We start from the raw sequence: 27,989 nt of genomic DNA, 5'->3' as shown, positions 1-27,989 counted from the left end.
ATCTCATCAGAATATCAAACCCAACCCTATAACTGGCCTAAAGAACAAAGCTGTATTAATGATGGAGATAGTCACCCAAATAGCTGGAAAAAATAAATCTCTTACAGTTGAATGTAGCAATGCAAAGTACTAAGCAATATACTAAGCACTTGGGACTTTTTTTGAGGGGCGATTATAAACAATCTACATAGTGAACAATTGACATTTGGTTTAATTTCTTTCCAAAATCTGGTCCATCCCCTGTCACAGGTTAACTAGCAGACATATCACTAGGCCACATGCTCTTTCTATTACATCATGCTACTTCTCTGATGTGATGCTTCTTCGGGTGTTTGGAATTAATGGGGGAAAGGTTTTATGGACGAGGTGAAGTTTAAGAAATCTTTAAAGTGGATTTGAAATGGGGAAGGAGTTTCAGGCAGAGGATATCAATCAATCAATCATATTTATTGAGCGCTAACTGTGTGAAGAGCACTGTACTAAGCGCTTGGGAAGTACAAGTTGGCAACATATAGAGATAGTCCCTACCCAACAGTGGGCTCACAGTCTAGAAGGGGGAGACAGAGAACAAAACCAAATATATTAACAAAATAAAATAAATAGAATAGATGTGTACAAGTAGAATAAATAAGTAGAGTAATAAATTTGTACAAACATATATACATATATACAGGTGCTGTGGGGAAGGGAAGGAGGTAAGGCGGGGCGATGGAGGGGGGAGGAGGGGGAGAGGAAGGAGGGGGCTCAGTCTCGGAAGGCCTCCTAGAGGAGGTGAGCTCTCAGCAGGGCCTTGAAGGGGGAAGAGAGCTAGCGTGGCGGATGTGGGAAGGGAGGGCATTCCAGGCCAGGGGGATGACGTGGGCCGGGGGTCGACAGGCGAGAACGAGGCACGGTGAGGAGATTAGCGGCAGAGGAGGGGAGGGTGCGGGGTGGGCTGTAGAAGGAAAGAAGGGAGGTGAGGTAGGAGGGGGCGAGGTGATGGAGAGCCTTGAAGCCCAGGGTGAGGAGTTTCTGCCTGATGCACAGATTGATTGGTAGCCATTGGAGATTTTTGAGGAGGCGAATAACATTCCCAGAGTGTTTCTGGACAAAGACAATCCGGGCAGCAGCATGAAGTATGGATTGAAGCGGGGAGAGACACAGCGATGGGAGATCAGAGAGAAGGATGATGCGGGATAGGATGAGAGCTTGAACGAGCAGGGTAGCAGTTTGGATGGAGAGGAAAGGGTGGATCTTGGCAATGTTGCGGAGCTGAGACCAGCAGGTTTTGGTGACGGCTTGGACGTGAGGGGTAAATGAGAGAGTGGAGTCGAGGATGACACCAAGGTTGCGGGCTTGTGAGATGGGAAGAACGGTAGTGCCGTCAACAGAGATGGGAAAGTCAGGGAGAGGGTAGGATTTGGGAGGGAAAACAAGGAGTTCAGTCTTGGACATGTTGAGTTTTAGGTGGCGGGCAGACATCCAGATGGAGATGTCCTGAAGGCAGGAGGAGATGCGAGCCTGGAGGGATGGGGAGAAAGCAGGGGCAGAGATGTAGATCTGGGTGTCATCAGAGTAGAGATGATATTTGAAGCCGTGGGAACGAATGAGGTCACCAAGGGAGTGAGTGTAGATCGAGAACAGAAGGGGACCAAGAACTGAACCTTGGGGAACCCCCACAGTAAGGGGATGAGAGGGGGAGAAGGAGCCTGCAAAAGAGACTGAGAATGAACGAGCAGAGAGATAAGAGGAGAACCAGGAGAGGACGGAGGACGGAGAGGACGGGGGATATGAAGTGAGTGCTTTGCACATAGTAAGAGCTCAAAAAATACAATCGAATGAACTAGCAAGGGTCAGGCTGGAAGAGTTGAGAATGGCGTACAAGGAGTGCAAGCTGGGTAGTAGTGAGTGAGAAGAGTGAAATATAAGCTGCAAGCTAGTGGTGGAAAGCCTTGAAGCTAATGATAAGCAGGTTCTGTTTGCTAGGGAGGAGAGGTTTCAAGGGATATACATTCATCACATGGAGATAAGCTAGTACCGGCTCTGAGGACAGTGCCGACCTTATGTGGAAAGGAAGGCAGGCAACTGGTAAAGGAAAATTCTGGACAGGGACAGAAGTCAGTGCAGGTTTTGAAATCTTCACCAGTTCTTTTTGGATTCGGCTGTCATTTGCCCAAGTAAGTGGGCTCAATCTCTTGTCTCAAGGAGTTTATAGTCTAGCATCCTCCTGAACTGTGTTTTTCTAATGGCAAGTATCCACATTCTTCCTACACAGGTATCTTCACTGCTGTTGGAATAGTCTCTGATTCCTTGCAAATCAGCAGCCACATTCTTCCTACACAGATATCTTTTTTGCTGTTGGAATAGTCTCTGATTCCTTGCAAATCAACTGGTACTACTGGTAGAGGCTTTGATTCAGTGAAAAATTCCTTTTCCAGAAATACAGCATTGCCTAAAATCTCTTACAACCCACTGCCAAATCTAATGGGGACAAAGGGAATTTCATGTTTATGATTTGATGTATTCTCAAATCATCAAAATGGTGCTTTGAAAGGATAACACAACTAGTATTCTCACCCTTCCAAATTCGCTTTTAAACCCTTTTATTACTATTATTAGCAAAGCCATGTATCACACTTTATTCATTCCAAACTAATGACAAGTATCCAAAAATTGGATTTTGGTTTGAAAAGATTTTGGCAGTGAACAGAGCTTGTGTGATTTTTCTCTTTACTGCAGGCTGAGTCAGACCCCAGGTAATAATAACAACTGTGGTATTTAAGAGCTGCATAACGTGCTAAAGACAAGAAAATCAGTTCAGATACAGTCCCTGTCCCACACAGGGCTCACAGTCTAAAGGGGAGGGACAGGTATTTAATTTCCATTTTACCAATGGGAAAACTGAGGCACAGAAAAGTTAAATGATTTGCCCAGTTTCACTCAGCAGGCAAGTGGCAGAGCTGGGATCAGAGCCCCGGTCATTCGACTCCCAGGCCCAAGCTCTTTCCTCTAGGCCATGCTACTACCTTGAAACTCTGAGGGCATTTAGACATGCAGCAGGGAGAAGAGCTGCCCATCTATCGGCATGTGCCCCCAGAAGCTATTCTAGGGGGCATCTCATTTCCCGGCTCTGCCACTTGTCTGCTATGTAACCTTAGGCAAGTAACTTAACTTCTCTGTGCCTTATTTACCTCATCTGTAAAACGGGGATTAAGACTGTGAGCCCTATGTGGGACAGAGACTGTGTCCAACTCCACTAACTTGTATCTGCCCTGAAGCTTTGTACAGTTCCTGGCACATTGTAAGCCCTGAACAAATACCACAATCATTAATTATTATTATTATTGCTGTGTGGCACAGGAATCTTCAGCCCACGCATTTGTGTCTGGTAGGTCATAGATCACGATTCTGTGTTCTAGATACCGCTCTCAAGATTTCATAGTGTCCAGCAGAAATCCCACAGTTCAAACGGCATGCTGCTCAAATAAAGACCAGGTTGTGAGAGAGGCCTCTTTTAAAATCAGTTTTCAGTTCAATTTTGGCATCTCTCACTATTGGCTTCTGCCAAAGAGGGTGCAGACAACTGCACCTGGGGAGGAGGAGAAGCAAATGAAAAATTAGGGAGGCAATTTTTTTTGTGACTCAGTAATGTGCAGGGTAAAATTTGGGACTGTAGAGCAATGCTTTTTGATCATCATTATCACAATAATCTACTGAAGGCCTAAGTGCACAGACGAATAAAATTTATGGATCACTTCCACGAGCGGAGCACTGAACTAAGCCAGACTTTCAGTGCAAACATAATGCTATCGTATGGAATATTTGGCGGAAATTCAACTGACAAAACCATGACCATGCACAAAACCCTGCTTCTGAACCACCCAATTTGGTGGCAGAAGCCAAGGTGGAAGGGTTTGAAAGTAAAAATACCAGACACAAATCTGTCTGGGGCCATAGTCATTAGTCATCAAGGGACAGCACACAGACCAGACTTTCTAGTATCTGCGCATCAGGCAGAAACTCCTCACCCTCAGCTTCAAGGCTGTCCATCACCTCGCCCCCTCCTACCTCACCTCCCTTCTCTCCTTCTACAGCCCAGTCCGCACCCTCCACTCCTCCACTGCTGATCTCCTCACCGTACCTCGCTCTCGCCTGTCCCGCCATCGACCCCCGGCCCACGTCATCCCCCGGGCCTGGAATGCCCTCCCTCTGCCCATCCGCTAAGCTAGCTCTCTTCCTCCCTTCAAGGCCCTGCTGAGAGCTCACCTCCTCCAGGAGGCCTTCCCAGACTGAGCCCCTTCCTTCCACTCCCCCTCGTCCCCCTCTCAATCCCCCCATCTTACCTCCTTCCCTTCCTCACAGCACCTGTATATATGTATATATGGTTGTACATATTTATTACTCTATTTATTTATTTATTTATTTTACTTGTACATATCTATTCTATTTATTTTATTTTTTAGTATGTTTGGTTTTGTTCTCTGTCTCCCCCTTTTAGACTGTGAGCCCACTGTTGAGTAGGGACTGTCTCTATATGTTGCCAATTTGTACTTCCCAAGCGCTTAGTACAGTGCTCTGCACATAGTAAGCACTCAATAAATACGATTGATGATGATGATGATGATGAAACTGGACCAATGGCCATTATAACTATATAAGATGTGCTATTCGTATTTTCTTTATTTTTTTAAATTACACAACCTCTATATACTGGCCAAAATATGAAGAAAATAACCAGCATTTTTTGAGCTGATGCCTCCTTGGTTTAACTTTGACCAAAGTCATTCCCCACTCTGTCCTGAAGTTAAAGACGAGTAAACCTATCTTCATGATAATCTCATTCACAAAGTTCAGTTCCCGTAAAGCAGAGTGGCATTTATAATATTATCTTCTCCGGCCACTTTTCCCCTCCACAGTTCAGTTTAAATGAAAGCAATTGTCTTGACATAAAATAAGAGCATCTATTCATTGTGAAATATAAGATCAACCAAACAGTCCTCCTATTCTTAAGAATCCAGAAAGCATTTCAAAATGTCCAAGGGGATTTACATATTGATGTACACTGGCACAAATCTCAGAAAAAAAACATGGATTATTCATAAAGCGAGACAAAATTGTGCAAGTGTTAAAAAATTTCACCCAGAGAAAATTAACCAAATATCAGGGCAAAGCCCATGTGGTCTTGAGTTCTGAAGCGCTAATGATGAATTCTAATTATTGTCAGTGGGGGCCCATTAGCTGTCTGCTTTGGAGAGTATGAGGATAGAGTCATTGCCAATGGCCATACACAGACTAATCAGGAGTCTTGCTTATACTCAGGCCAAAATGTGGAAAGCAGGCAAGGTGGTTTTGGTTCACCCATCCTCTTCCCTCCTCATTTTGGGTTTTCTCAGGACTCAGTATGCTGTTGTTACCTGGAAAGACAACAACTCCTCTAAGAAGCAAAGAACCCCACACCTGCCTCTGGGACTATAAATTTCTGCACCCAATAATCAATGAGTGGTATTTACTGTGGGCATAGCACTGTACTAAGCACTTAGGAGAGTATAATACAATAGAATTGGTAGATATCTTCTCTGACAACAAGTAGGTTACAATCTAGAGGGGGGAAGACAGACATTAATATAAATAAACATTTAATAAATACTATTACCACTACAATCCCACACATGTCCAGAAGGACTTCTGCCTGACCCACTGCCTTTAGATTGTAAGGTCATTGTGGGTGGGGAATGTATCTGTTATATTGTATTCTCCCAAGGGCTTAGTAAAGTGGTCTGCAGACAGTAAATTCTCAATGAATACTATTGACTGATTACCACTTCCAGCTGGTGCCCTTTGTACCCAGATGGGTTGGAGGTGATGAGTGAGAGAAACCATTACCACTAGAAACCACGCAAGTCAAAGGCTATATCAAATTCTTCTATTTTCAGTTTTCCTCTATTATTCACCATCTAGTTTTTTTGTTATTTCAAAATGACCAGTGGGGGTTTTCACAATATGGTTTGTTGAGGGGTCTAGGAAGGGAAGGATCAATCAATCAATCAATCAATCAATCAATCATATTTATTGAGCGCTTACTGTATGCAGAGCACTGTACTATGTCCTTGGGAAGTACAAGCTGGCAACATATAGAGACAGTCCCTACCCAACAGTGGGCTCACAGTCTAAAAGGGGGAGACAGAGAAGAAAACCAAACATACTAAAAAATAAAATAAATAGAATAGATAGGTACAAGTAAAATAAATAAATGAATAAATAGAGTAATAAATATGTACAAACATATATACAAATATACAGGTGCTGTGGGGAAGGGAAGGAGGTAAGATGGGGGGAAGGAGAGGGGGACGAGGGTGAGAGGAAGGAAGGGGCTCAGTCTGGGAAGGCCTCCTGGAGCAGATGAGCTCTCAGTACGACCCTGAAGGGATTAAGAGAGCTAGCTTGGCGGATGTATGGAGGGAGGGCATTCCAGGCCTGGGGGAGGACGGGGGTCAATGGCAGGACAGGTGAGAACGAGGCATGGTGAGGAGATTAGCGGCAGAGGAGCGGAGGGTGTGGGGTGGGCTGTCGAAGGAGAGAAGGGAGGTGAGGTAGGAGGGGGCGAGGTGATGGAGAGCCTTGAAGCCCAGGGTGAGGAGTTTCTGCCTGATGCGCAGATTGATTGGTAGCCACTGGAGATTTTTGAGGAGGGGAGTAACATGTCCAGAGCGTTTCTGGACAAAGACAATCTGGGCAGCAGAGTGAAGTATGGATTGAAGTGGGGAGAGACACGAGGGTGGGAGATCAGAGAGAAGGCTGATGCAGTAGTCCAGACTGGATAGGATGAAAGCTTGAATGAGCAGGGTAGCGGTTTGGATGGAGAGGAAAGGGTGGATATTGGCAATGTTGCAGAGCTGAGACCAGCAGGTTTTGGTGACGGCTTGGATGTGAGGTGTGAATGAGAAAGTGGAGTCGAGGATGACGCCAAGGTTGCGGGCTTGTGAGATGGGAAGGATGGTAGTGAAGTCAACAGAGATGGGAAAGTCAGGGAGAGGGCAGGGTTTGGGAGGGAAGACAAGGAGTTCTGTCTTGGACATGTTGAGTTTTAGGTGGCGGGCAGACATCCAGATGGAGATGTCCTGAAGGCAGGAGGAGATGCAAGCCTGGAGAGAGGGGGAGAGAGCAGGGGCAGAGATGTAGATCTGGGTGTCATCAGAGTAGAGATGATAGTTGAAGCCGTGGGAGCAAATGAGGTCACCAAGGGTGTGAGTGTAGATCGAGAACAGAAGGGGACCAAGCACTGAACCTTGGGGAATCCCCACAGTAAGGGGATGGGAGAGGGAGGAGGAGCCTGCAAAAGAGACTGAGAATGAACGACTGGAGAGATAAGAGGAGAACCAGGAGAGGATGGAATCTGTGAAGCCAAGGTCAGGTAGCGTGTTGAGGAGAAGGGTTGGTCCACAGTGTTGAAGGCAGCTGAGAGGTCGAGGAGGATTAGGATAGAGTAGGAGCCGTGGATTTGGCAAGCAAGAGGTCATTGGTCACCTTTGAGAGGGCAGTTTCTGTGGAATGTAGGGGATGGAAGCCAGACTGGAGGGGGTCGAGGAGAGAGTTGGTGTTGAGGAAATTGAGGCAGCGCTTGTAGACAACTCGTTCAAGGAGTTTGGAAAGGAATGGTAGGAGGGATATGGGGCGATAATTAGAAGGTGAGGTGGAGTCAAGGGAGGGTTTTTTTTAGGATGGGAGAGACATGGGCATGTTTGAAGGCAGAGGGGAAGGAACCAGTGGAGAGTGAGCGGTTGAAGATGGAAGTTAAGGAGGGGAGAAGGGATGGAGCGAGAGATTTCATGAGATGAGAGGGAATGGGGTTGGAAGCACAGGTGGCAGGAGTAGCACTTGAGAGGAGGGAGGAGAGCTCCTCTGAGGATACTGCTGGGAAGGATGGGAGAGTAGCAGGGAGTGTTGAGAGCCGGGAGGTTGGAGAAGGCGGGGGAATGACTTTGGGGAGGTAGGACCTGATGGATTTAATTTTGTTATTGAAGTAGGAGGCTAGATCGTTGGGGGTGAGGGAAGGAGGGGGAGGAACCGGGGGCCTGAGAAGGGAGTTGAATGTATGGAAGAGCTGATGGGGATGATGGGCATGGGTGTCATCATCATCATCATCATCAATCATATTTATTGAGTGCTTACTGTGTTTAGAGCACTGTACTAGGCGCTTGGGAAGTACAAGTTGGCAACATATAGAGACAGTCCCTACCCAATAGTGGGCTCACAGTCTAAAAGGGGGAGACAGAAAACAAAACAAAACATACTAACAAAATAAAATAAATAGAATAGATAGGTACAAGTAAAATAAATAAATAGAGTAACAAATATGTACAAACATATATACATATATACAGGTGCTGTGGGGAAGGGAAGGAGGTAAGATGGGGGGATGGAGACGGGGACAAGGGGGAGAGGAAGGGAGGGGCTCAGTCTGGGAAGGCCTCCTGTAGGAGATGAGCTCTCAGTAGGACCCTGAAGGGAGGAAGAGAGCTAACTTGGCGGATGTACAGAGGGAGGGCATTCCAGGCCCGGGGGAGGACATGGGCCGGGGGTCGATGGCGGGACAGGCGAGAACGAGGCACGGTGAGGAGATTAGCGGCAGAGGAGCAGAGGGTGTGGGGTGGGCTGTCGAAGGAGAGAAGGGAGGTGAGGTAGGAGAGGGCGAGGTGATGGAGAGCCTTGAAGCCCAGGGTGAGGAGTTTCTGCCTGATGCGCAGATTGATTTGATGCCACTGGAGATTTTTGAGGAGGGGAGTAACATGCCCAGAGCATTTCTGGACAAAGACAATCCGTCTCAATAAGGGAGGAGAAATAGTTTTGTCTGGCAGAGGAGAGGGCTGAGTTAAGGCAGGAAAGGATAAACTTGAAGTGAGAAGAGAGATTTAAGAGCTAATTTCCAAAATGTTTAACATGCCAGGTGTTTTATTCTGCAGGCTACTCCCTCAATTCTTTTTTAACTAGCATGAAGACTTTTTTAACTGGACATAGATGAACAGCGTGGATTATTTCATATTTCAATGCTAAATTTTATTTCAGTCATTTATCTTAGTAGAAACTTCTCTGGATAATTTGGCTTTGTTCATTGTTTTTTATGGGAGACAATATTAGCATAAACTAAAAACAATTTGTGCATTGTCAACATCCCCAACACATTCTCTTGATGATAGTGAAAAGAGTAGGGGGGTGGGAATCAAGAGACCCAGGTTCTAGTCCTGCCTTCACCAGCTGTCTGCTGTGTGACCTTGTTCAAGTCACCTAACCACCCTGTGTCTCAGCTTCCTTATCTGTAAAATTGGGATAAAATTCCTGCTAGCCATCCCCCTTGGAGTCTGAATCCCATGTGAGACAATGCCCGTGCCCAACGTGATTATCTTGTGTTTACCCTGGTGCTTAACACCTAGTAAGCTCTTAAATACCACTGTTGTTACTACTAGTGATTTTGTCGATCATCTTGCTTTAAGTTTTTTTCTTTCTTCTTCTTACAAAATTCATGACTGGAAGTTTTCTTTCACATTGCTAACTGCAGGGAATGCATGTTTTATTTGAGCTCTGCCAGGACTTTTTTAATGCAGAACACAGAAAATAGCTGCATAAAAAGGAAAGATGTAAATCTGACAGGAAAAGAAGTAGTGGGTCTCCTTTTCTGAACCCCTGAACCTTAGTTCTACAGCTAAGTACCTGTCCACCCTGCCTGCTTTTTCAGAAGGCTCAAATTCATTCACAGGGATTTAAAGGTTTACTGCTTGAAAACCTATGGGCTTGGGAATCTCAACTTTTCCGTGGACTCATCTTTCACCTCCAGGCATTTAGATGGCTAAATCTTTTCCCATTCAATCTTCTTCAAACTGAAATGGGATGAAGCCACAATTAACCCACCCATTCCCAGATCTCCCAGACTTCTCGCAAGGAATTCGTGCTCCTGGTTGAAATGTGTTGCCAAAGAAGGAAGGTGTAGCTAACAGAATAATAATGATAATGTTAATAATGGCGGAATTGGTTACGGGCTTACTATGTGACAAACCCTGTACTATAATGATGGTATTTATTAAGCACTTACCACTTACCACTGTTCTAAGTACTAAACATTAAGGTAGATATAATGTAATCAAATTAGACACAGTTTCCATCCAACATGGGGCTCATCATCAAAGTAGGAGGGAGGGAGAATAAAATAAATTCTATTTATTTAATTTGGTTTATATGCTTTGTTTTGTTGCCTGTCTCCCCCTTCTAGACTGTGAGCCCGCTGTTGGGTAGGGACCGTCTCTAGATGTTGCAAACTTGTATTTCCCAAGCACTTAGTACAGTGTTCTGCATACAGTAAGTGCTCAATAAATATGATTGAATGAATGAATGAATGAGGACAGGTACTGAATTTCCATTTTACAGATGAGGAAACAGAAGCACAGATAAATGAAGTGACTTGCCCAGGGTCACACAGCACACAAGTGGAAGATCTGGGATTAGGAGGTATGTATATATGTTTGTACATATTTATTACTCATTCATTCATTCATTCATTCATTCATTCGTTTGTTTGTTCATTTGTTCGTTCATTCATTCATTCATTTATTTTAATTGTACATATCTATTCTATTTATTTTATTTTGTTAATATGTTTGGTTTTGTTCTCTGTCTCCCCCTTCTAGACTGTGAGCCCACTGTTGGGTAGGGACTGTCTCTATATGTTGCCAACTTGTACTTCACAAGTGCTTAGTACAGTGCTCTGCACACAGTAAGTGCTCAATAAATACGATTGATTGATTGATTGATTGAAGCCAAGGGGCTCAAGTCCCAACTCTGCCACTTGTCTGATATGTGACCATAGGCAAGTCACTTAACTTCTCTGTGCCTAAATTACTTAATCTGTAAAATGGAGATTAAGGCTGTGAGCCCTATGTGGGACAGGGACTGTGTCCAACCTGATTTGCTTGTATCCACCCCAGTGCTTACAACAGTGCCTGATCCATAGTAAGCCATTAAATACCCCGATTACTAAGAAAGACTCTTTCTGCACTGCAATTCTGAGTTTCTCCAGCTCGCATGAAGACCAAACACTGACCTGAACTTTGAAATAAATGCCTGCCCTTGGGATTTTACTCCAGGTGTCCAGTTGTTATTTTGGATGATTGAAAGAAACAGAAACCTGATAGCTGGACTTTTCCAAAGTCTTATAGACCTACCTAATCCCTTTTCCTAAGAGGATGAGCACAACTCATGACTGATTCACTGTCATGTTCCAAATTCCAACTCCCATATACCATGACCTTTCAGCTGAAGACATCTGAATGCTAAATTACTGGTAAGTTTTCACAGAATAGCTCTATTCCTTTTAATCATATTCATGAAGAGCTAATTCAATTTAATAATAATTAGCAGTGCCCAGGCTCATGCAACTCATTAGCAAACTTTAACTCTTAAATAGCAATGCAAATGGTCCCATTTGCAAATGGGTAGCAAATTTTACCCATCTTTCCACCAACCATATTTAATGAGACAAACATAACAGGTATTCCTATAGAAACCTAGTGTATAGAGAATGGGCCTAAGAGTCAGAAGGAACTGTATTCTATTCCCAGCTCCACCACTTGTTTGCTGTGTGACTTTGGGTAAATCACTTAACTTCTCCATGCCTCAGTTACCTCACATGTTAATTACTCATTAGGCTCCATATTTTAACCTGGAAAAAGAAATTGCATTCAAAGCAGTGGTGTTTTTTTGAGAAAGCATCCTTTTTTTTCTCTCTCTCTCAAAAAAAAAATCACCAGACACCTGCCAAAACTGCAGTTACAAACTGCCTTATTTTGGGAAGGATTTCTTTCCCCAGTGCTACTAAATCCCTTTTAGGCCAAATAATCTCAGACAACATTGAATGCCTGAAGTGTACAGAGCATTATGCTAAGTCTGTGGGAGAGTACAACAGAGTTAGTTTCACAGTATACTACAAATAATTCTGGTACTTGTTAAGTGTCTTCTGGGCTGAAGCCACTGTACTAAACGATGGGGTAGATACAAGATAATCAGGTCAGACACAGACCCTGTACCTCATGGTTGTCTCAGCCTAAGGGAGAGGGAAGACAGGTACTGAATCCCCATTTTACAGATGAGGAAACCTTAGCACATTCATTCATTCAATCGTATTTATTGAGCGCTTACTGTGTGCAGAGCACTGTACTAAGCGCTTGGGAAGTACAATTTGGCACAGAGAAGTAAAGTGACTTTCCCAGGGTCATAGCAGTCAAGTGGTGGAATCAAAATTAGAACAAATCTCCCAACTTCCAACCCAAGCTCTTGCCATTAGGCCACACTACTTCTCAATCCCTGCCTTCAAAGGTCTTCTAGACTAGCAAGGAGCTAATTTTTCTTACTTTTGTTTTTGCCTCTCTGCCCTCTTCATCCTCCATATTACAAGTATACCATTGCATATCTGCTTCATACTAGGAAAAACGTACTAGAATCAAAATCTCCCAGGCAACATTCCTGCTTTAGGATTAAAACTGTTCATTCCTTACCACACAGAGTTGTTGTGAGGAAAAAAAGAATGACATAAATAATACAAGAGTGCTTTGGGAATAAAAGGCTATACAAAAGCCTATGTATTATTATTATTTCAGGAAGAAGAAATGAGGAGTCACAGGCATGATGCAAATCAGCTTGGAAATGATGCTATTCAGTCTTATTTCCTGGGTCTTCCAGTAACTCAACTGTGGTACTGGAGACTCTTTCGGGTATTAGAAAGTTAGCTCAGTTTTAGGAGGACTTTGGGGAAGAAAAATCAGAGACCCCATTCAGTTGTTTCATTTTGCATTCCTGCTAACCCCAATTCTGATGCTCCTCAAATCCACCCAATCAAGTCTCCAGGCAAACGTGTCAACATTATTCATTTTTGCAGACTAAGCAAGCGCAAACCTAGGCAGCCTCCTGATAATGACAGCTTCAGCTCTAAGACCAAGGTACTCAAAATATCACATCAAACTCTGTGGTAACGAAGGAAGAAAAAAACCCTAAACAATGTCCACCTGAGGTGGAGGGGGTCTGAAGAGAAGGTGGAGGCCAAGAGGATCATCAGACCCTTAAGAGAACAGGCCTCCATACCACGGGTTGCCAGGTTTAATAGTGTATGTCCAGGTAATTGAACTGGAACAATACTATTGATTGTCTGACTGTGGAAGGCAGAAGATGAAAATGCTACTTAGCTCAAATGCAAACACTCTGATTAGGATTTTGGACCAAGGAAGGCACAGGATAAGGCCTACTAGGTAAGCAATTTTTTTTACCTTGTCCCAAAACAATCAACTAATAGTATGTACTGAGCACCTACTGTGTACAGGAACACCAAACTAAGTACTTGCAAGAGGACAAAAAGAGCTAGAAGACACAATCTACCACTATTCAGGATCTTACAGTTTAGCGGGAGAGACTAAACACTTACATAAAGTGGGTTGGGTGCCACAGTCCTTGAGGGTTGCCCAAGTAGCTGAAAATAATCATAATACAAAAAAACAAACAAAAAGGCAGCATATTTCAGAGCCCATCCTTGCGCCTTTATGTTTCACAGACCTTGAGCCGGGGACATTACAGTAGTTGTCAACAGGCCCCCCGGGGCCCAAGTATTTAGCATGTGCACGCTTGAAACCTGAATTATGCATGTCACCTACTTTCAGAGGGTGTAGGCCTCTCTGCAGCCAGCTCTGCTCTGGCCTGTAGTCATGAATCTGTATGTCTGCTCACCTCCAGCTGAGAGAAGAGTGAAAAATTAATCAGGAGCAAAGAGAAGCTCATTTTCAGGGCCCTGAAGTTCGGAAGAGCAATGAAAACCAGAAGCTATCATCTTTGAGCTACAGCCAAGTACCCAAATGGAGTGTGTCTGTAAATACACCATCATAACAATCACAAACGATCAGAGAAAGCTGCCAACAGCCTCTGGATTTGAATGGCAGAGACCAGTGCTTTTTTCAAGGATCATCTTCATCTCCGGTCTTTCCTCTTTCCATTAATGTCCAAAAGCTCAAAGTCAAAGGTCTTTCAGGTCAATCATTCTTGGTCAGCATTTCTTATTCAGTGCTGTGAGGTCCCCTGTTATTTTAAAGCTACTTAAACCACTGAACCTGTTTTTGGGGCTTCTATTTCCAGCAGTAGGAGCACCCTACAATGGCAGCCTGTTTTCACAAGGAAATTCATAATCAACAAAAACAGCTTGAACTATTTATTCTTTAAGTCTAAGTGGCAAAACAAATTTCCTCTTACTGGAAGGCTAAGTGCTGTAAAATGATTGGCCGACCCACAAAACTACCTTAACATTTTAATGTTACACTTGTCACTTTGGTGAACCTCACTTCCTTTCCATCTTCATGGATCTTAGCTTAGCATAGCTGAGAGTATTTTCATGAGAGCAGCGTGGGTCAGTGGGAAGAGCACGGGCTTGAGAGTCAGAGGTCATGGGTTCTAATCCCAGCTCTGCGATTTGTCAGCTGTGTGACTTTGGACAAGTCACTTAACTTCTCTGGGCCTCAGTTACCTCATCTGTAAAATGGGGATTAAGACTGTGAGCCCCATGTGGGACAACCTGATTACCTTGTATGCCCCCCAGTGCTTAGAACAGTGCTTGGTACATAGTAAGTGCTTAACAGATACCATTATTATTATTATTATTATTATTATTATTATTATTATTATTAGAGTATTAGGCAAAATCCCTGAATCACTCATACAGGAATGACAATAGTAATAATAGTACATGTTTAGTGCTTACTATTTGCCAAGTATTGTACTACGGTTTGACAGTCTCTGTCCTTCATCAGGCTTACATTCTAAGTTAGGTATTTTATGGATAAGGAAACTGAGGCATAGAGAAGTGACTTAACCAAGACTACACAGCAGGCAGCTTGAAGAACATGGTTTATAACCCAGGTCTCCTGACTTCCACTAGGCCCCTCTACTTCTCTCCGCTAATGATGGAAACATTGGGAAACACACTCTCAAAATGATGATGAGATTCTGAACAGCTTCTCAGAATCAGTATAATCCCACTGCCTGACAAACTCAAGATAATCAAGGCTATGTGCCACTATACGCCAAGCAAACCCTATTCAAACAGACTTGCCATTGACAAAACATAGTTGAATGTTTTCTCTGAATTCCTCTCCCTAAACAGCACCTTTACCAATGGGGTAGGTATCAACAAGATGGTAGAAAACAGAATCAAAAATACTAGAATGCCTTAGTAAAACTGACATAGTTGGGACAGAGATGACATCAGGATTCAGGCCAAACAAAGCCTTCAGAACATAATGTCCAACCTTCCCCAGGGCTGTTAGAAGGATTTAATCTCCATTTTACAGATGAGGTAACTGAGACACAGATAAGTTAAATGACTTGCCCAAAGTTACACTGCAGGAAAGTGGCAGAGCTGGGATTAGAACCCAGATTCTCTGATTCCCAAGACCCCTGCACTGTCTGTGCTAGGTTATGCTGCTTAATTCCTACAGTTCTCTGTGAGTACATGGATTTCTGTGCACGTGTTTAGTCTCACATCAGGGATGAAGGTGTCCTTCTAAACCCCCAGCTTGGATCTCAGTCAATCGTACTTATTGAGCACGTACTGTGTGCACAGCACTGTACTAAGTGCTTGGGAAGTACAGTGCAATCTCATCCTCATTGTCCCTGGGCTCAGGAGTTAATGAGGGCTGATTCTAAGCCCTTGGGAAGTACAGTACAATCTCATCCTCATTGTCCCTGGGCTTCAGGTGTTAATGAGGCCTGATTCCTGATTACCTGGTACCTGAGTGCTTAGCACATAATAAACTTTCAACAAATACCCTCATCGATAAAGTCTGGAGCCTAAAGGTTAGAGCCTAGGTGTTTCCAGGTGTTCAGAATGAATAAATTTAGCCAGTTGAGGCAAGATGCTCTAACAATTTGCACCCTTTATTTACCCTTCCCTCATCCCCACAGCACTTGTGTACACGTGTAATTTATTTATTTATGTTAATGTCTGTCTCCCCCTCTAGACTGTAAGCTCAACTGTAAGCAGGAAATGTCTCTCCCATCTCTGTTATACTGTACTCTCCCAAGCACTTAGTACAGTATTCTGCACACAGTCAGTGCTTAAGAAATATGGTTGATTGATGGTTTCATCTAAAAAGGGAAAGAAGAAAGTTTGAGGTGGAAACAGCCCCACAAAATTAATTCAAGTATTCACCCTGGACCAGGGCAGAGATAGAAAGGTGTTCGACAAGCAATGCTTTCAAAACATTTAAACTCCCACTTAGACGGTGCCTAGCCTGGAGATGAGAGACTACAGGGCCAACAGGCCAGCCTCCAGAAAAGTTTTGGAGAGTCCTCTATGTCTCTCATTATCTCCCCTTTACCCCCCAGCCCCCAGTTTTAGGGGGTTTGTGGTGTTGAAGGGAGGAGGGGCACAGTAAAGCACTGAGGCACAGTCCACATTTGGTTGTGAAGCAGAATGGCGTCGTGGATAGAGCACAGACCTAAGAGTTGGAAGGTCATGGGTTCTAATTTCACTACACCACTTGTCTGCTGTGTGACCTTCGGCAAGTCACTTCACTTCTCTGAGCCTCGATTTACATCATCTGCAAAACGGAGATCAAGACTGTGAGCCTCACATGGGACAGGGACTGTGTCCAACCCGATTTACTTGTATCAACCCAGCGCTTAGTACAGTGCCTGGTACATAGTAATAACATTCTTATTATTGTCTGTTGAGATGTTATAACCAAAAACCCAGTAAATGCCTAGTGGTACTATGAGGAAGTGAGGCCTGGCGTCACTTCCTGTTCCCCTCATTCCCTCTTCCTGCTTGGTTGCTTTTCATTATTTGCTTCACCAATAAATATGAAGTTAATATGTTTTCTCCCACTGACTTTTTCTTTTTGCCATGGAATGATTTCTCTGTGCTCTGGCCTGGCATTTACAATCAAAAGGAAAGCAACAGGAGTGCTTGGGTTACATATGAATCTATGCTGAGGACAGAGAATTGTCGGTAATAAGCTGCTTTCTGGAGAACAGAATGGGGTGTACCTCTTCTCATATGGCCGTGTGTGTATAAAATAAAAACAGTCATTCTTATTCCAAGGGAAAAATATATCAATAAAAGAGAATACAGATGATTGATGCCAAAATTACAATGCCTATTTTCCTTCCTATTGAAGCAGTTACTTTAATAAAATCTTAAATAGCCTGCTACTTTCCACAGATAGCCTGTACAGATCAGAAACAGTTATCAGAAATGGATTTCCTCACCTCATCCCCTGAGTCGGCAAACAGCCCATCAGAAGGAAAATATAAAGAAGTTCTAACCTGTGGACGTGTGATTGAACTTTTCACTTTTCTTCTTCCTCCATTTCCAAGGCTTGAAGATCCTTCCCAGGTTGGCAAATTTGCTTTTTCTCCTAATGGGAGGGGTGTGGGTACCTGGTACCAGGGAGTGCATCGCCGCCAGCCTCTCCACTTCCTCAGCTGGTTTGCCCCCGGAGAAGAGGAGGAAACAAAGTGAGAAGGAAGTGTTAAAAATGAAAGCCTCACAGATGGCCAGCATTTTTCCATGGTTACGGGGAGCAGGCATCACATGACAAGAGTTTTCTTTTCTCTTTTCTCATTTTGGAAGGAACTCTCCAGTCAGGTACTATCAGTCAGCCATTCCGGAATCTGGACCCTGGAATGGGCCCCCCAATTCCCACAACCGGAAACCTGCACTCACCAGCCCTGAAGAAGCGTGGTTCAGTGGAAAGAGTCCGGGCTTTGGAGTCAGAGGTCATGGGTTCAAATCCCGGCTCCACCAATTGTCAGCTGTGTGACTTTGGGCAAGTCAATTAATTTATCTGTGCCTCAGTTACCTCATCTGGAAAATGGGGATTAAGACTGTGAGCCCCCCATGGGACAACATGATCACCTTGTAACCTCCCCAGCGCTTAGAATAGTGCTTTGCACATAGTAAGAGCTTAATAATAAAGGCCATCATTATTTTTATTATTTTCTGGACCTCAGTTCTTCTGTAAAATGGGGATTGAGACTGTGAGCCCCATATGGGACAGGGACCGTGACCAGCCCAATTTGCTTTTATCCACCCCAACGCTTAGTACAGTGCCTGGCACATAGTAAGGGCTTAATAAATACCATAATATAATACATATACATACATACATACATACATACATACATACATACATACATACATACATACATACATACATACATACATACATACATACATACATACATACATATATACATATATACTGTCCCTACTGTCTGCCTTTAGAACATCACTCCTTCAATGTCCCACTGTTACCTCAACCTTAACATGTACAAGACAGAATTCCTCATCCTCTCAACTAAACTCTTTCCTCCCCAAGACTTTCCCATCACTACATTCAACACCACCATCCTCCCTGTTTCAGGAACCCATAATCTTAACAATGTCCTCAACTCATCTCACTCTTTCGTATTGTCTGTCACCAAATCCCGTCCGTTCTACTCTCACAACAACTTTAGAATCCACCCCTTCCTCCCCATCTGTACTGCTACTATGTGGATACAAGCACTTCTCCTACCCCACTTTGACTACTGCATCAGCCTCACCGACCTCCCTGCCTCTCTCCCCTCTCCAGTCCACACTTCACTCTGCTGCCTGGATCATTTTTCTCAAAAAATATTTGGTCAACATCTCCCATCCTTGACAAAGCCTACAATGGCTGCCCATCCATCTCCATGTCAAATAGAAACTCCTTACGATTGCCTTTAAGGCAATAAGTCTGCTCTTCCCATCCTACCTTGCTCAGTCTACCACTTCACTCCTGTATCCCTTACAGCTCTAAGGCTCATCAAACAACTATAGAGATTATCATTCATGTCAGTGTTAGAGGGGTAACAGATTCCTCACAGTTAAGCACAATAAAATTATCACAGTAAGAAATTAGGAAGCCTTAAAACCTGGGGTGATAGACTATCATTTGTGTCAATATAATTACATTCACCACTTAAATGAGTCCCTTTTAAATGCATTATTGATTAATTCAAATTGTGGCTTTCCAGTACAGTCTATATTTTGGCCTCGAGGGAACACTAAGCATTAAGCTGAATTTATTTATTTAATAAAAAATATAAGTGAACAACTTTTTTCAAAGTCATTTGATTAGATAGCTTTCCTCATTACATTATTCCATTTTCGGAGGCGGAAACAATTTGGGACATAGTTGAAAGCGAATTTCAAGCAGTTTGTTGAAAAGACAGAGAAACAAAGGAGGGGAGGATGGAGGGATGAGGAAGAGGTGTGGGGGAAGGGAAGGAGCTAAAAGAAGAGAGAGAAAGGGAAAGGGATGGAGAGGGAAGAAGGGGGAGAGAAGCGAGGAAGAGGGCTGTGCGAATGTGACTGGGATTAGACATGGGTGGGGAAGGGAACAGAAGAGAAACCTAGATGAGAACATTCTTTCTCCTGTTGAAAGAGAGAGAGAGGCAGTCATGGACAGAATTCTTTGCTGCGGTAGAGTCTCACGTAAGGGAGTGTGTGAACAGTGGTGTTTATGAATAATAATAGTAATAATAATAATAGCATTTACTAAGCACTTACTGTGTGCAAATCACTGTTCTAATCACTGAGGAGGTTACAAGGTGATCAGGTTGTCCCACGCGGGGCTCACAGTCTTAATCCCCATTTTCCAGATGAGGTAACTGAGACACAGAGAAGTTAAGTGACTTGCCCAAAATCATACAGCTGACAATTGGTGGAGCTGGGATTTGAACCCATGACCTCTGCCTCCAAAACCCGTGCTCTTTCCACTGAGCCACACTGCTTCGCATAGTAGTGTTCACATCGACACAAAGCAGAGGTGATGCGATCTGTCAGGGCTGGGGCTTACTGATCACTGAAAATTGGAGCAAGGTTGTGAGCAAGTCAGGGTGAGAAAGAGAGCCAAAAGACCCTGATTTTGACCCAACTGCATTTTGACCTCTGACCTTCAGAACTCAATGGTGTTGGGATTCATTCATTCATTCAATCGTATTTATTCATTCATTCATTCATTCATTCGTATTTATTGAGCACTTACAGTGTGCAGAGCACTGTACTAAGAGCTTGGGAAGTACAAGTTGGCAACATATAGAGAGGGTCCCGACCCAACAGCGGGTTCACAGTCTAGAATGGGGAGGTTGACTACACTGTCCCCTCATAAGGGCTGGAACCAGAGCAGAGCCATAACAAGGTGAAAAGCAGCATGGTTTAGTGGAAAGAGCATATGCCTGAGAATTGCAGTATCCGGATTCTCATGAGAGTTTATAGCTCTCATCACTTAGCTTCTCTATGCCTCAGTTACCTCATCTGTAAAATGGGGATTAAGACTGTGAGCCCCCCGTGGGACAACCTGATCACCTTGTAACCTCCCCAGCGCTTAGAACAGTGCTTTGTACATAGTAAGCGCTTAATAAATACTATCATTATTATTATTCAATCAATCGTATTTAAGAAGCACTTACTGTGTGCAGGGCACAGTACTAAGCGCTTGGGAACGTACAATACAACAATAAACAGTGACTGCGAATCTAAGGTCAGTTTGGCATTAGTGTAGACTCAAGATTAAATGGACTCCAGAGCCTCCAAACTACTTCTAAGTCTGAGGTTCCATTCCCCCAACACATAAAAGTGAAACCCCAAAATGACAAGAATGGCCTAAAAGGGGAATCTCATTTCAGCAAGAGTAATCAAGGTACTAATGTTAATGCCCACTGAGTGCTCTTAATTGCTTCCATTAGAAGAGAGTGCTAAGTAAAAGAATTCTAAACAAAGTGGTTTCCCCATTAGAACTAATGTAAAGTGCATTAATGCTGTCCCAAGATACCAAAAAACTGACCAAAATATTAAGAAAAAACTATGATTAAAAACACACAATAGTTAAGTAATCAAATAGCAGTGTAAATGTGTACCATTAATTGGATTTTGAGTGTAGATAAGTACTTAATTTTAAGTGTTATCTCTCCCATCCCGGTCAACAGAAAAGCTCCTTGGACTTGAAGATCTGCCATTATCTACGCTAAATAGCTGTCTTTATGTACTGCTAAATTGAAATGGGCTTTAATTACATTAAGACTGTAAAAATACTTCCAAGGGAGGGGAAGGGAAGTGCTTAAACTGAGGTAAACTTTGTGCCTTTATAAACTCCCCTCCCCTTTCAAATCTAGCATCTCTCCTCATCTTCAAAACCCTACTGAAAAAAACTCATCATCACCAGTATGCCTTCGCTGACTAAGCTTTCATTTCCCCACTTATTTACTCTCTCTTCTGCATTGTCTATGCACTTGGGTTCGTACTCCTTCATCACTATGATAACTCACCCCCCGAGTCCTACCTCACATGTCCATATACTTATAATCTGCTGCTTCCCCTCTTTGTGAACAGCATGGCCTAGTGGACAGAGCACTGAGTCAGAAGGTCTTGGGTTCAAATTCTGGCTCTGTCGCTTCTTTGCTGGGTGACCTGGGGCAAGTCACTTCACTTCTCTGTGACTCAGTTCCCTCATCTGTAAAATGATGACTAAGACTGTGAATGCTTTGTGGGACAGGGACATACGCGTCCAATGCGTCCAATCATGTCCAACACAGTTATCTTGTGTCTACCCCAGACCTTAGAACAGTACCTGGCACATAGTAAGTGCTTAACAAGTACCATTATTATTATTTAATGTCAGTCTCCCTCATTAGACTGCCAACTCCTTGAGGACAGGGACCATGTCTATCAATTCTGTTGTATTCTCCCAAGTGCTTAATATAGTGCTCTGCTCACAGTAAGAGCTCGATAAATGATGATGATGATGACATTTGTTAAGCGCTTACTATTTGCAAAGCACTGTTCTAAACGCTGGGGGGATTACAAGATGATCAGGTTGTCCCACAGAGGGCTCACAGTTTTAATCCCCCTTTTACAGATGAGGTAACTGAGGCACAGAGAAGTTAAGTGACTTGCCCAAAGTCACACAGCTGACAGTTGGCAGAACCAGGATTTGAACCCATGACCTCTGACTTCAAAGCCTGTGCTCTTTCCACTGAGCCACGCTGCTTCTGATAAATGCTATTGATAGATCGATTATCACAAAACAAGAGAGTACATTAAAATTCAGTAACTATACCAAGAAACAGCACCAAAAGAAGAACTGTAACAGGAGAGGGATGTATTACAAATCCCAATCGGGGGTCACCATTGGCTATAATGAGCATTTGCACATTTTTTGAGGAGTTTTCATGAACCATCATTTATGATTGTTTCCCGTATTCCTTTTTTTAATGATATTTTTTAAGTGCTTACTATGTGTCAAACACTGTTCTAAATGCTGGGGTAAACTCAAGTGAATTAGGTTGGACACTTCCTGCGCTGCATGGGGCTCATGGTCTAAGTAGGAGGGAGAACAGGAGAAGAGGTACAGAAGAGTTAAGTGACTTGCCCAAGATCACACAACAAGCAGTGTGCAGAGCTGGGATTAAAACTCAGGTGCTCTGACTCCTAAGCCTGTGCTCTTTCCACTAGGCCATGCTGCTTCTCTTATACCTTTTTCACTCTTTCACATTAACCTTGCTTGCTGAGGAGCTGTGGGTATGGCCATTTACCTACCTGTCTCAGTTTGTCCTTCTTAATAAGACATTCTTCCTCCTTCTTAGACAGTGGGCCTCATGCAAGACAGTGACTGTATCTCATCTAATTATCTTATATAGACCCCAGTACACATCACTGTGCTTGGCACATAGTATTTAATAAGCATCATCATCGTTAGCCTGGTTACTCCAAAATCTGTACCACCAATGCTACAGTAAACTATCATAACTGGTGAGGCAATCTCTCACAGAACTACTCCAAGCCTTCAGTAGAAATTAGCACTTAATACTGGTGATTCAGTAGGCATTTATCTGAGTCCCCGTGGAAATTTCTTGACAATCTCTTTTGCGTGTCTTTCAGTACCACAGGGGCCTGTGTGGGGACACAGGCCCTCACCTTGAATTCAGACAATTGACGTTTTGCCACCACTGGCTTTGAGGTTTTCCCTTCACTGATGGATTTGTTCCTTTCGCTTCAGTTCAGAATGAGTTGTTTTGGATAACAGCTCTGTGCCTTGAGGTTCCTAAATCAGGAATGACAAAAAATCCTGACATATCAGAATGGCCTGCAATACTGCAAAAAAAAAAAAAAAATGACCAAAAAAATAAAATACCTTTCCAGTGGAAAGGGGAAGCCGGTAGGTTTACATTCAGCTATACCACTGACCCTTTCCATATTGAAATTACCATAGGACATGAACAAGAGCCCAATTCTCTGGCCTAAGAAGAAACACATTTCTGTTTCCATGGGGGAAAGAAAACCATTTCACCATTTTAAGATGTCTGTAAACAAGGTGACCAAAAGGTGAAGAATAATTAGAATTTGTTCATCACAGCAGACCTCAAATAAAAAGATTTTGGTTTTGGTAAAAAAAAAAGGAGACAATAATCTATTTTATGAGCATTTGTTCCAATCACCGACACTGCCTGAGGACTGACGTAAAAATACATCAATCCATAGAGGGTAAGTAACTGAGTCTTAGTATTGTTTTTCTCTCACTATAGTTTTCTATTTGGGACAATCATTTTCAAGGATATACAATGTTGTTTTATAACCGGCTTGCTGGCTTCTCACTAGCATCAGAAATTCTCTGTTTTTAATTCACAGTGGCTGTAGTTCATGAATTAGTGTGAAAGGAGGAAATGTCCATTTGGAACATGGAAAAACAGGCACAGCTAAAAGATGAATGGAATCCAGCAGAGAAGCTTCAAATTAAAGAAAGTAGCTAGGGTTTGGGGGAATATCAGCTTGCGAGGTGAAAAGTCCATAGGAGACAATCCAATTCAGAAAATCAGAAACTGCAGCCCCTGGGACACATTCAGAACTTTCCTTTTAGGTCACTCATAACCCCAGTGAAGAAGTCTTTGGAAAACTGTCCAAAACAGAACTCCTCAGCTTTCCATCCAAGCTTTATTCTCCACTAGTTTTCACCATAAGTCTAGACAACACCATCATCCTTTCTAGCTCACAAGCCCATAACCTTGACACTGTCCTTTCATTATCTCTCTCATTCAACCAACCTATTCAATCTGTCACAAAATCCTGTCCGTTCTATACTCACAACTTTGCTAAAATCTGCCCTTTTCTCTCCAAACTGCTATTCTGCTGATTCAAGCACTTGTTCTATTTAGCTTTGACTTCTGCATCTCCTCATTTACCTCCTTGCCTCCTGTCTCGCCCCACTCCAGCCCATTCTTTGCCCTGCTGCCTGGATCATTTTTCTAAAAAGAAACAACCAAAAAAAAAACCACTCAGTCCACATCTCCCCACTCCTCAAACCACCTCCAATGACTGCCTATCCACCTCTGCATCAAATAGAATCTCCATATGATTGATTGACTTTAAAGCAATCAGCTTGTCCCCTCTGATCTTACTTCGCTGATTTCCTGCTACAATGCAGTCCACATCTTTCATGACTCCAACACTAATTTACTCATTTTACCTTTATCTCATCTACCTCATCACCAACCTCCTTGTCCAAATCCTCCCTCTAACATAGAACTCCCACCCCCCTCCCTATATGACAGACCACCACTCTCTCCACCTTCAAAGCCTTGGAGGTCTTCTGCAATTAAGACCTCTTTTCCCCAACTCTCTCTTCATTCTGCATTGCCTATGCACCTAGATCTGCACATTTTAACACTTGCTATTCACTCTACCCTCACCTCTGCAGCACTTAATTACATATCCGTAGTTTATTTATATTGTTTGTCTCCCCATTTAGGACTGAAAGCTCCTTGTGGACAGGAATCTTTATCTACCAACTCTGTTGCATTGTACTAAATGCTAAATATTGTCAGTCAATCATATTTATTTAGTGCTTAAGGGCTTGGGTGAGTACAATATAGCAATAAGCAGACACATTTCCCTGCCCACAATGAGCTTTTCTGCACAGAAGTGCTCAATTAATACCACTGATTGATTGATTGATTGATTGATTGATTGATTGACAGAGAGGGATATTTTATGGGACACAGTGTCCACTGGTTGAGCATCAGGAGCTATTCACTAGGACTCTCAAATCCTAGAGATTCATTCATTCATTCAATTGTATTTACTGAGCACTTACTGTGTGCAGAACACTGTACTGAGTGCTTGGGAAGTACAAGTTGGCAACATATAGAGATGGTCCCTACCCAACAATGGGCTCACAGTCTAGAAGTCTAGAGATGAGATTTAGTTGTTTTTTTTTAATGGTATTTGTTAAGCACTTACTATGTGCCTGGCACTGTACTAAGTGATGGGGTAGATATGTGAAAATCAGGTTGGACACAGTTCTTGTCCCACATGGGGCTCACAGTTCTAATCCCCATTTCACAGATGAGATAACTGAGGCATAGAGAAGTCAAGTGACTAGCCCAGGGTCACCCGGCAGACAAGTGGCAGAGCCAGGATTAGAACTAGGTCCTTCTGACTCCCAGGCCTGCTCTCTAACTTTTCAGCCATGCTGCTTCTCAGAGCTTTGGGAAGGTTCTGCCTCTGTTCAAGGTTTAGGGCTCTTGTATCGGAGTCAAGAATTCAAGTTAATGAAAAACAATCTACTAGAGGGCCAAACTCTTTTTCCCCTATGTGCTCCAGGGTAGCTGATTAAAATCCAGAGAAATATCAAAGGCCAAGTGGCTATGCACTAGGTTATTTTTAATGGCAGGATAAATGCAAAGCAACAGGAGCTAGTAAAGTGGCTTAGACCTGAGTGAGTATTGGAAATGTGTCTACCAACTCTGTTGTATTCTACCAAGCACTTAGTACAATGCTGTGCACACTCCAAGTGCTCAATAGACACTGGTTTGTTGTCAGGTAGGTGCCCACCCCTTTAAGATGACTTGCCCAATCTTGTATGCAAGGCCAGAAATGGTGACTCCAAGGGGTCATGGAAGATGGAACTGAAAGGAAGTGGAGACAACAGGATTGTCCTTTCCCCCTCTTGCCCTGGCCCCTTGGGCAAACAGATTGACTCTCCCAGGAGCCAATTAAAATGTCCAAAGGCCAAGCAAGGGGGGGCCACTTTCAGAATCTTGCAATTTTCTTTATTCAGTATCCTTCTTTCCCTCAAACTCCACTCCAAGCTCCAGTAAGAAGGAGGAAGAACCCTATTCTTCCTATATGACAGGAGGGTATCAACTCCCTCAACAACTTCCTTCCAGGCAAACAAATATATGCCCCTAGGAGACACAGACTGGATTTTCAGAGGCCCTCCACCTCTAAAGCCCCCACAGGCCACACTCAATTAGGCATATCGAAATCCAGCCACTGTCCCTTGGATTTTGCATTATTAAAGGTTTGTCAGCCTTTAAATGGCCAAGAGGCTCAGGCCCATTGTACAGCCTGCAGTGTTTCTGCTTTGGCAGAAGCGGCTGCATCAGTCACCAGGCAAGGGAAATGCACATTTACATGCTTTTATTTTGGTCGAGGGGGGATAAAGACAAAACAAAAAGATCATTTAAAGATGCACTGAGCGCTTTTTTCTCTCTCTCTCTCCCTTATTGTTTCCCCCTGCAGTAAAGCTCAAGCAATAAGAACAAACTGGTTCTTGCCGTCAGCTTAACCCAACCCTAAAATTTTAGCCCCGTGCAGGAACCTAAAACAAACACACACACACAATTCACTTAAGGAAGGTAGCAACCACACTGTTCCTTTAAGCAACTTCGTGGTCCCCGTCAGACATACTAATGATTACATCCAGTAATGTGTCTGAAACATCTTCACAGACAGATCTCTGCCTGTAGAAAACAGGGATCCAGAAAAATGGATAGGCACACCTCAGACAGGGCATGGAAGGACACAAAGGCTCTAAGTCCCCAGAGACCATGAAATGTGTCAGTCATTATCCTCAGGTTCTTCCCCAGTGCTTTGCACCAAGTGCTCCTGCAAAAGTCATGACTAAATGACAATAATAAAAGACCCCCAGAGACCTCCAGTCACACAAGCACACAGGTCCAAAAGGCAGACACAGACCAAGAGCTATTGACAACCACAGGAGAAGCTCAGTAGGGAAATAAAAAGTAATTGAGAAACACAAAGAGAAGACACCTAGTAAATTATCTATCTGACCCTGGTGATGAAGGGCATTCTCTGGCAATATAGACTGTAACACAGCAGCCTGAAAATGCAAAGCTTTATTGTGAATGAACAGTAGTCTCTAAAACGAGACACTCTGGGCCCAGAGATTTTCACATATTTATTAATTTTCAAGTTATGTTTGGGCTTTGTGATTTGGGTATGTAATAGAAAAGCAGTGTGGCCTAGTGGAAGGCCTAGGAGTCAAGGGACCTAGGTTCTAATCCTGGCTCTACTAATTGCTCACTGTGTGACCTTGGTCAAGTCACTTAACTTCTCTTTGCCTCAGTTTCCTCAACTGTAAAATGGGGATTCAATATCTGTTCTCTCTCCAACTTCAGACTGTGGGCTTCATGTGGAACAGGGACTGATCTGACCTAATTGACTTGTACTTGTGTTTTAGGGTTTAAAACAGTGTTTGACACATACTAAGCTTTTAACAAGTACCCACAAAATGAATAACAAACAAGACAGGAAACTTGTAAAGAAGCACCTTTTACCACAGTGCTTTACACTAATATTACTGTTATGACACTATGAACTGTAGTTCTGTATAGGGGCATACATTTCAGGGATTCTGCCATCTGTACCTTACCTGCCACACATCAGATTCACTCTCCTTCCCAAGTAGATCATGCTACAATGTTAATAACTGTGGTAGTTGTCTAGTGTTTACTTTTTGCCAGGCACTGTACTAAACACCGGGGTCTTGTCTTATACTGTCAAGTCATCTCTGACCCATAGTGATTCCTGGACACATCTCTCCCAGAATGCCTCACCTCCATCTACAATTGTTCTGGTAGTGTAGTCACAGAATTTTCTTTCATTC

General features: G+C 43.2%; 1 protein-coding gene across 4 annotated transcripts in view; it reads right to left on the bottom strand.

The window, feature by feature from the left end:
• Positions 1-27,989, bottom strand: part of PHACTR1 (phosphatase and actin regulator 1) — a 320,885-nt gene that overhangs the window by 77,395 nt on the left and 215,501 nt on the right. For all 4 annotated transcript variants that reach the window (XM_038768071.1, XM_038768074.1, XM_038768072.1 and 1 more), the window contains one exon: positions 17,326-17,484. In XM_038768071.1, coding sequence (XP_038623999.1) covers positions 17,326-17,484 — 159 coding nt within the window. The remainder of the gene's footprint in view (positions 1-17,325; positions 17,485-27,989) is intronic.

This window comes from Tachyglossus aculeatus, chromosome Y2 (assembly GCF_015852505.1).
Source record: "Tachyglossus aculeatus isolate mTacAcu1 chromosome Y2, mTacAcu1.pri, whole genome shotgun sequence".
Classification (NCBI taxonomy): Eukaryota; Metazoa; Chordata; class Mammalia; order Monotremata; family Tachyglossidae; genus Tachyglossus; species Tachyglossus aculeatus.
The sequence above is the reverse complement of the archived record's forward strand: the minus strand, read 5'-3'. Positions and strand labels throughout refer to the sequence as shown.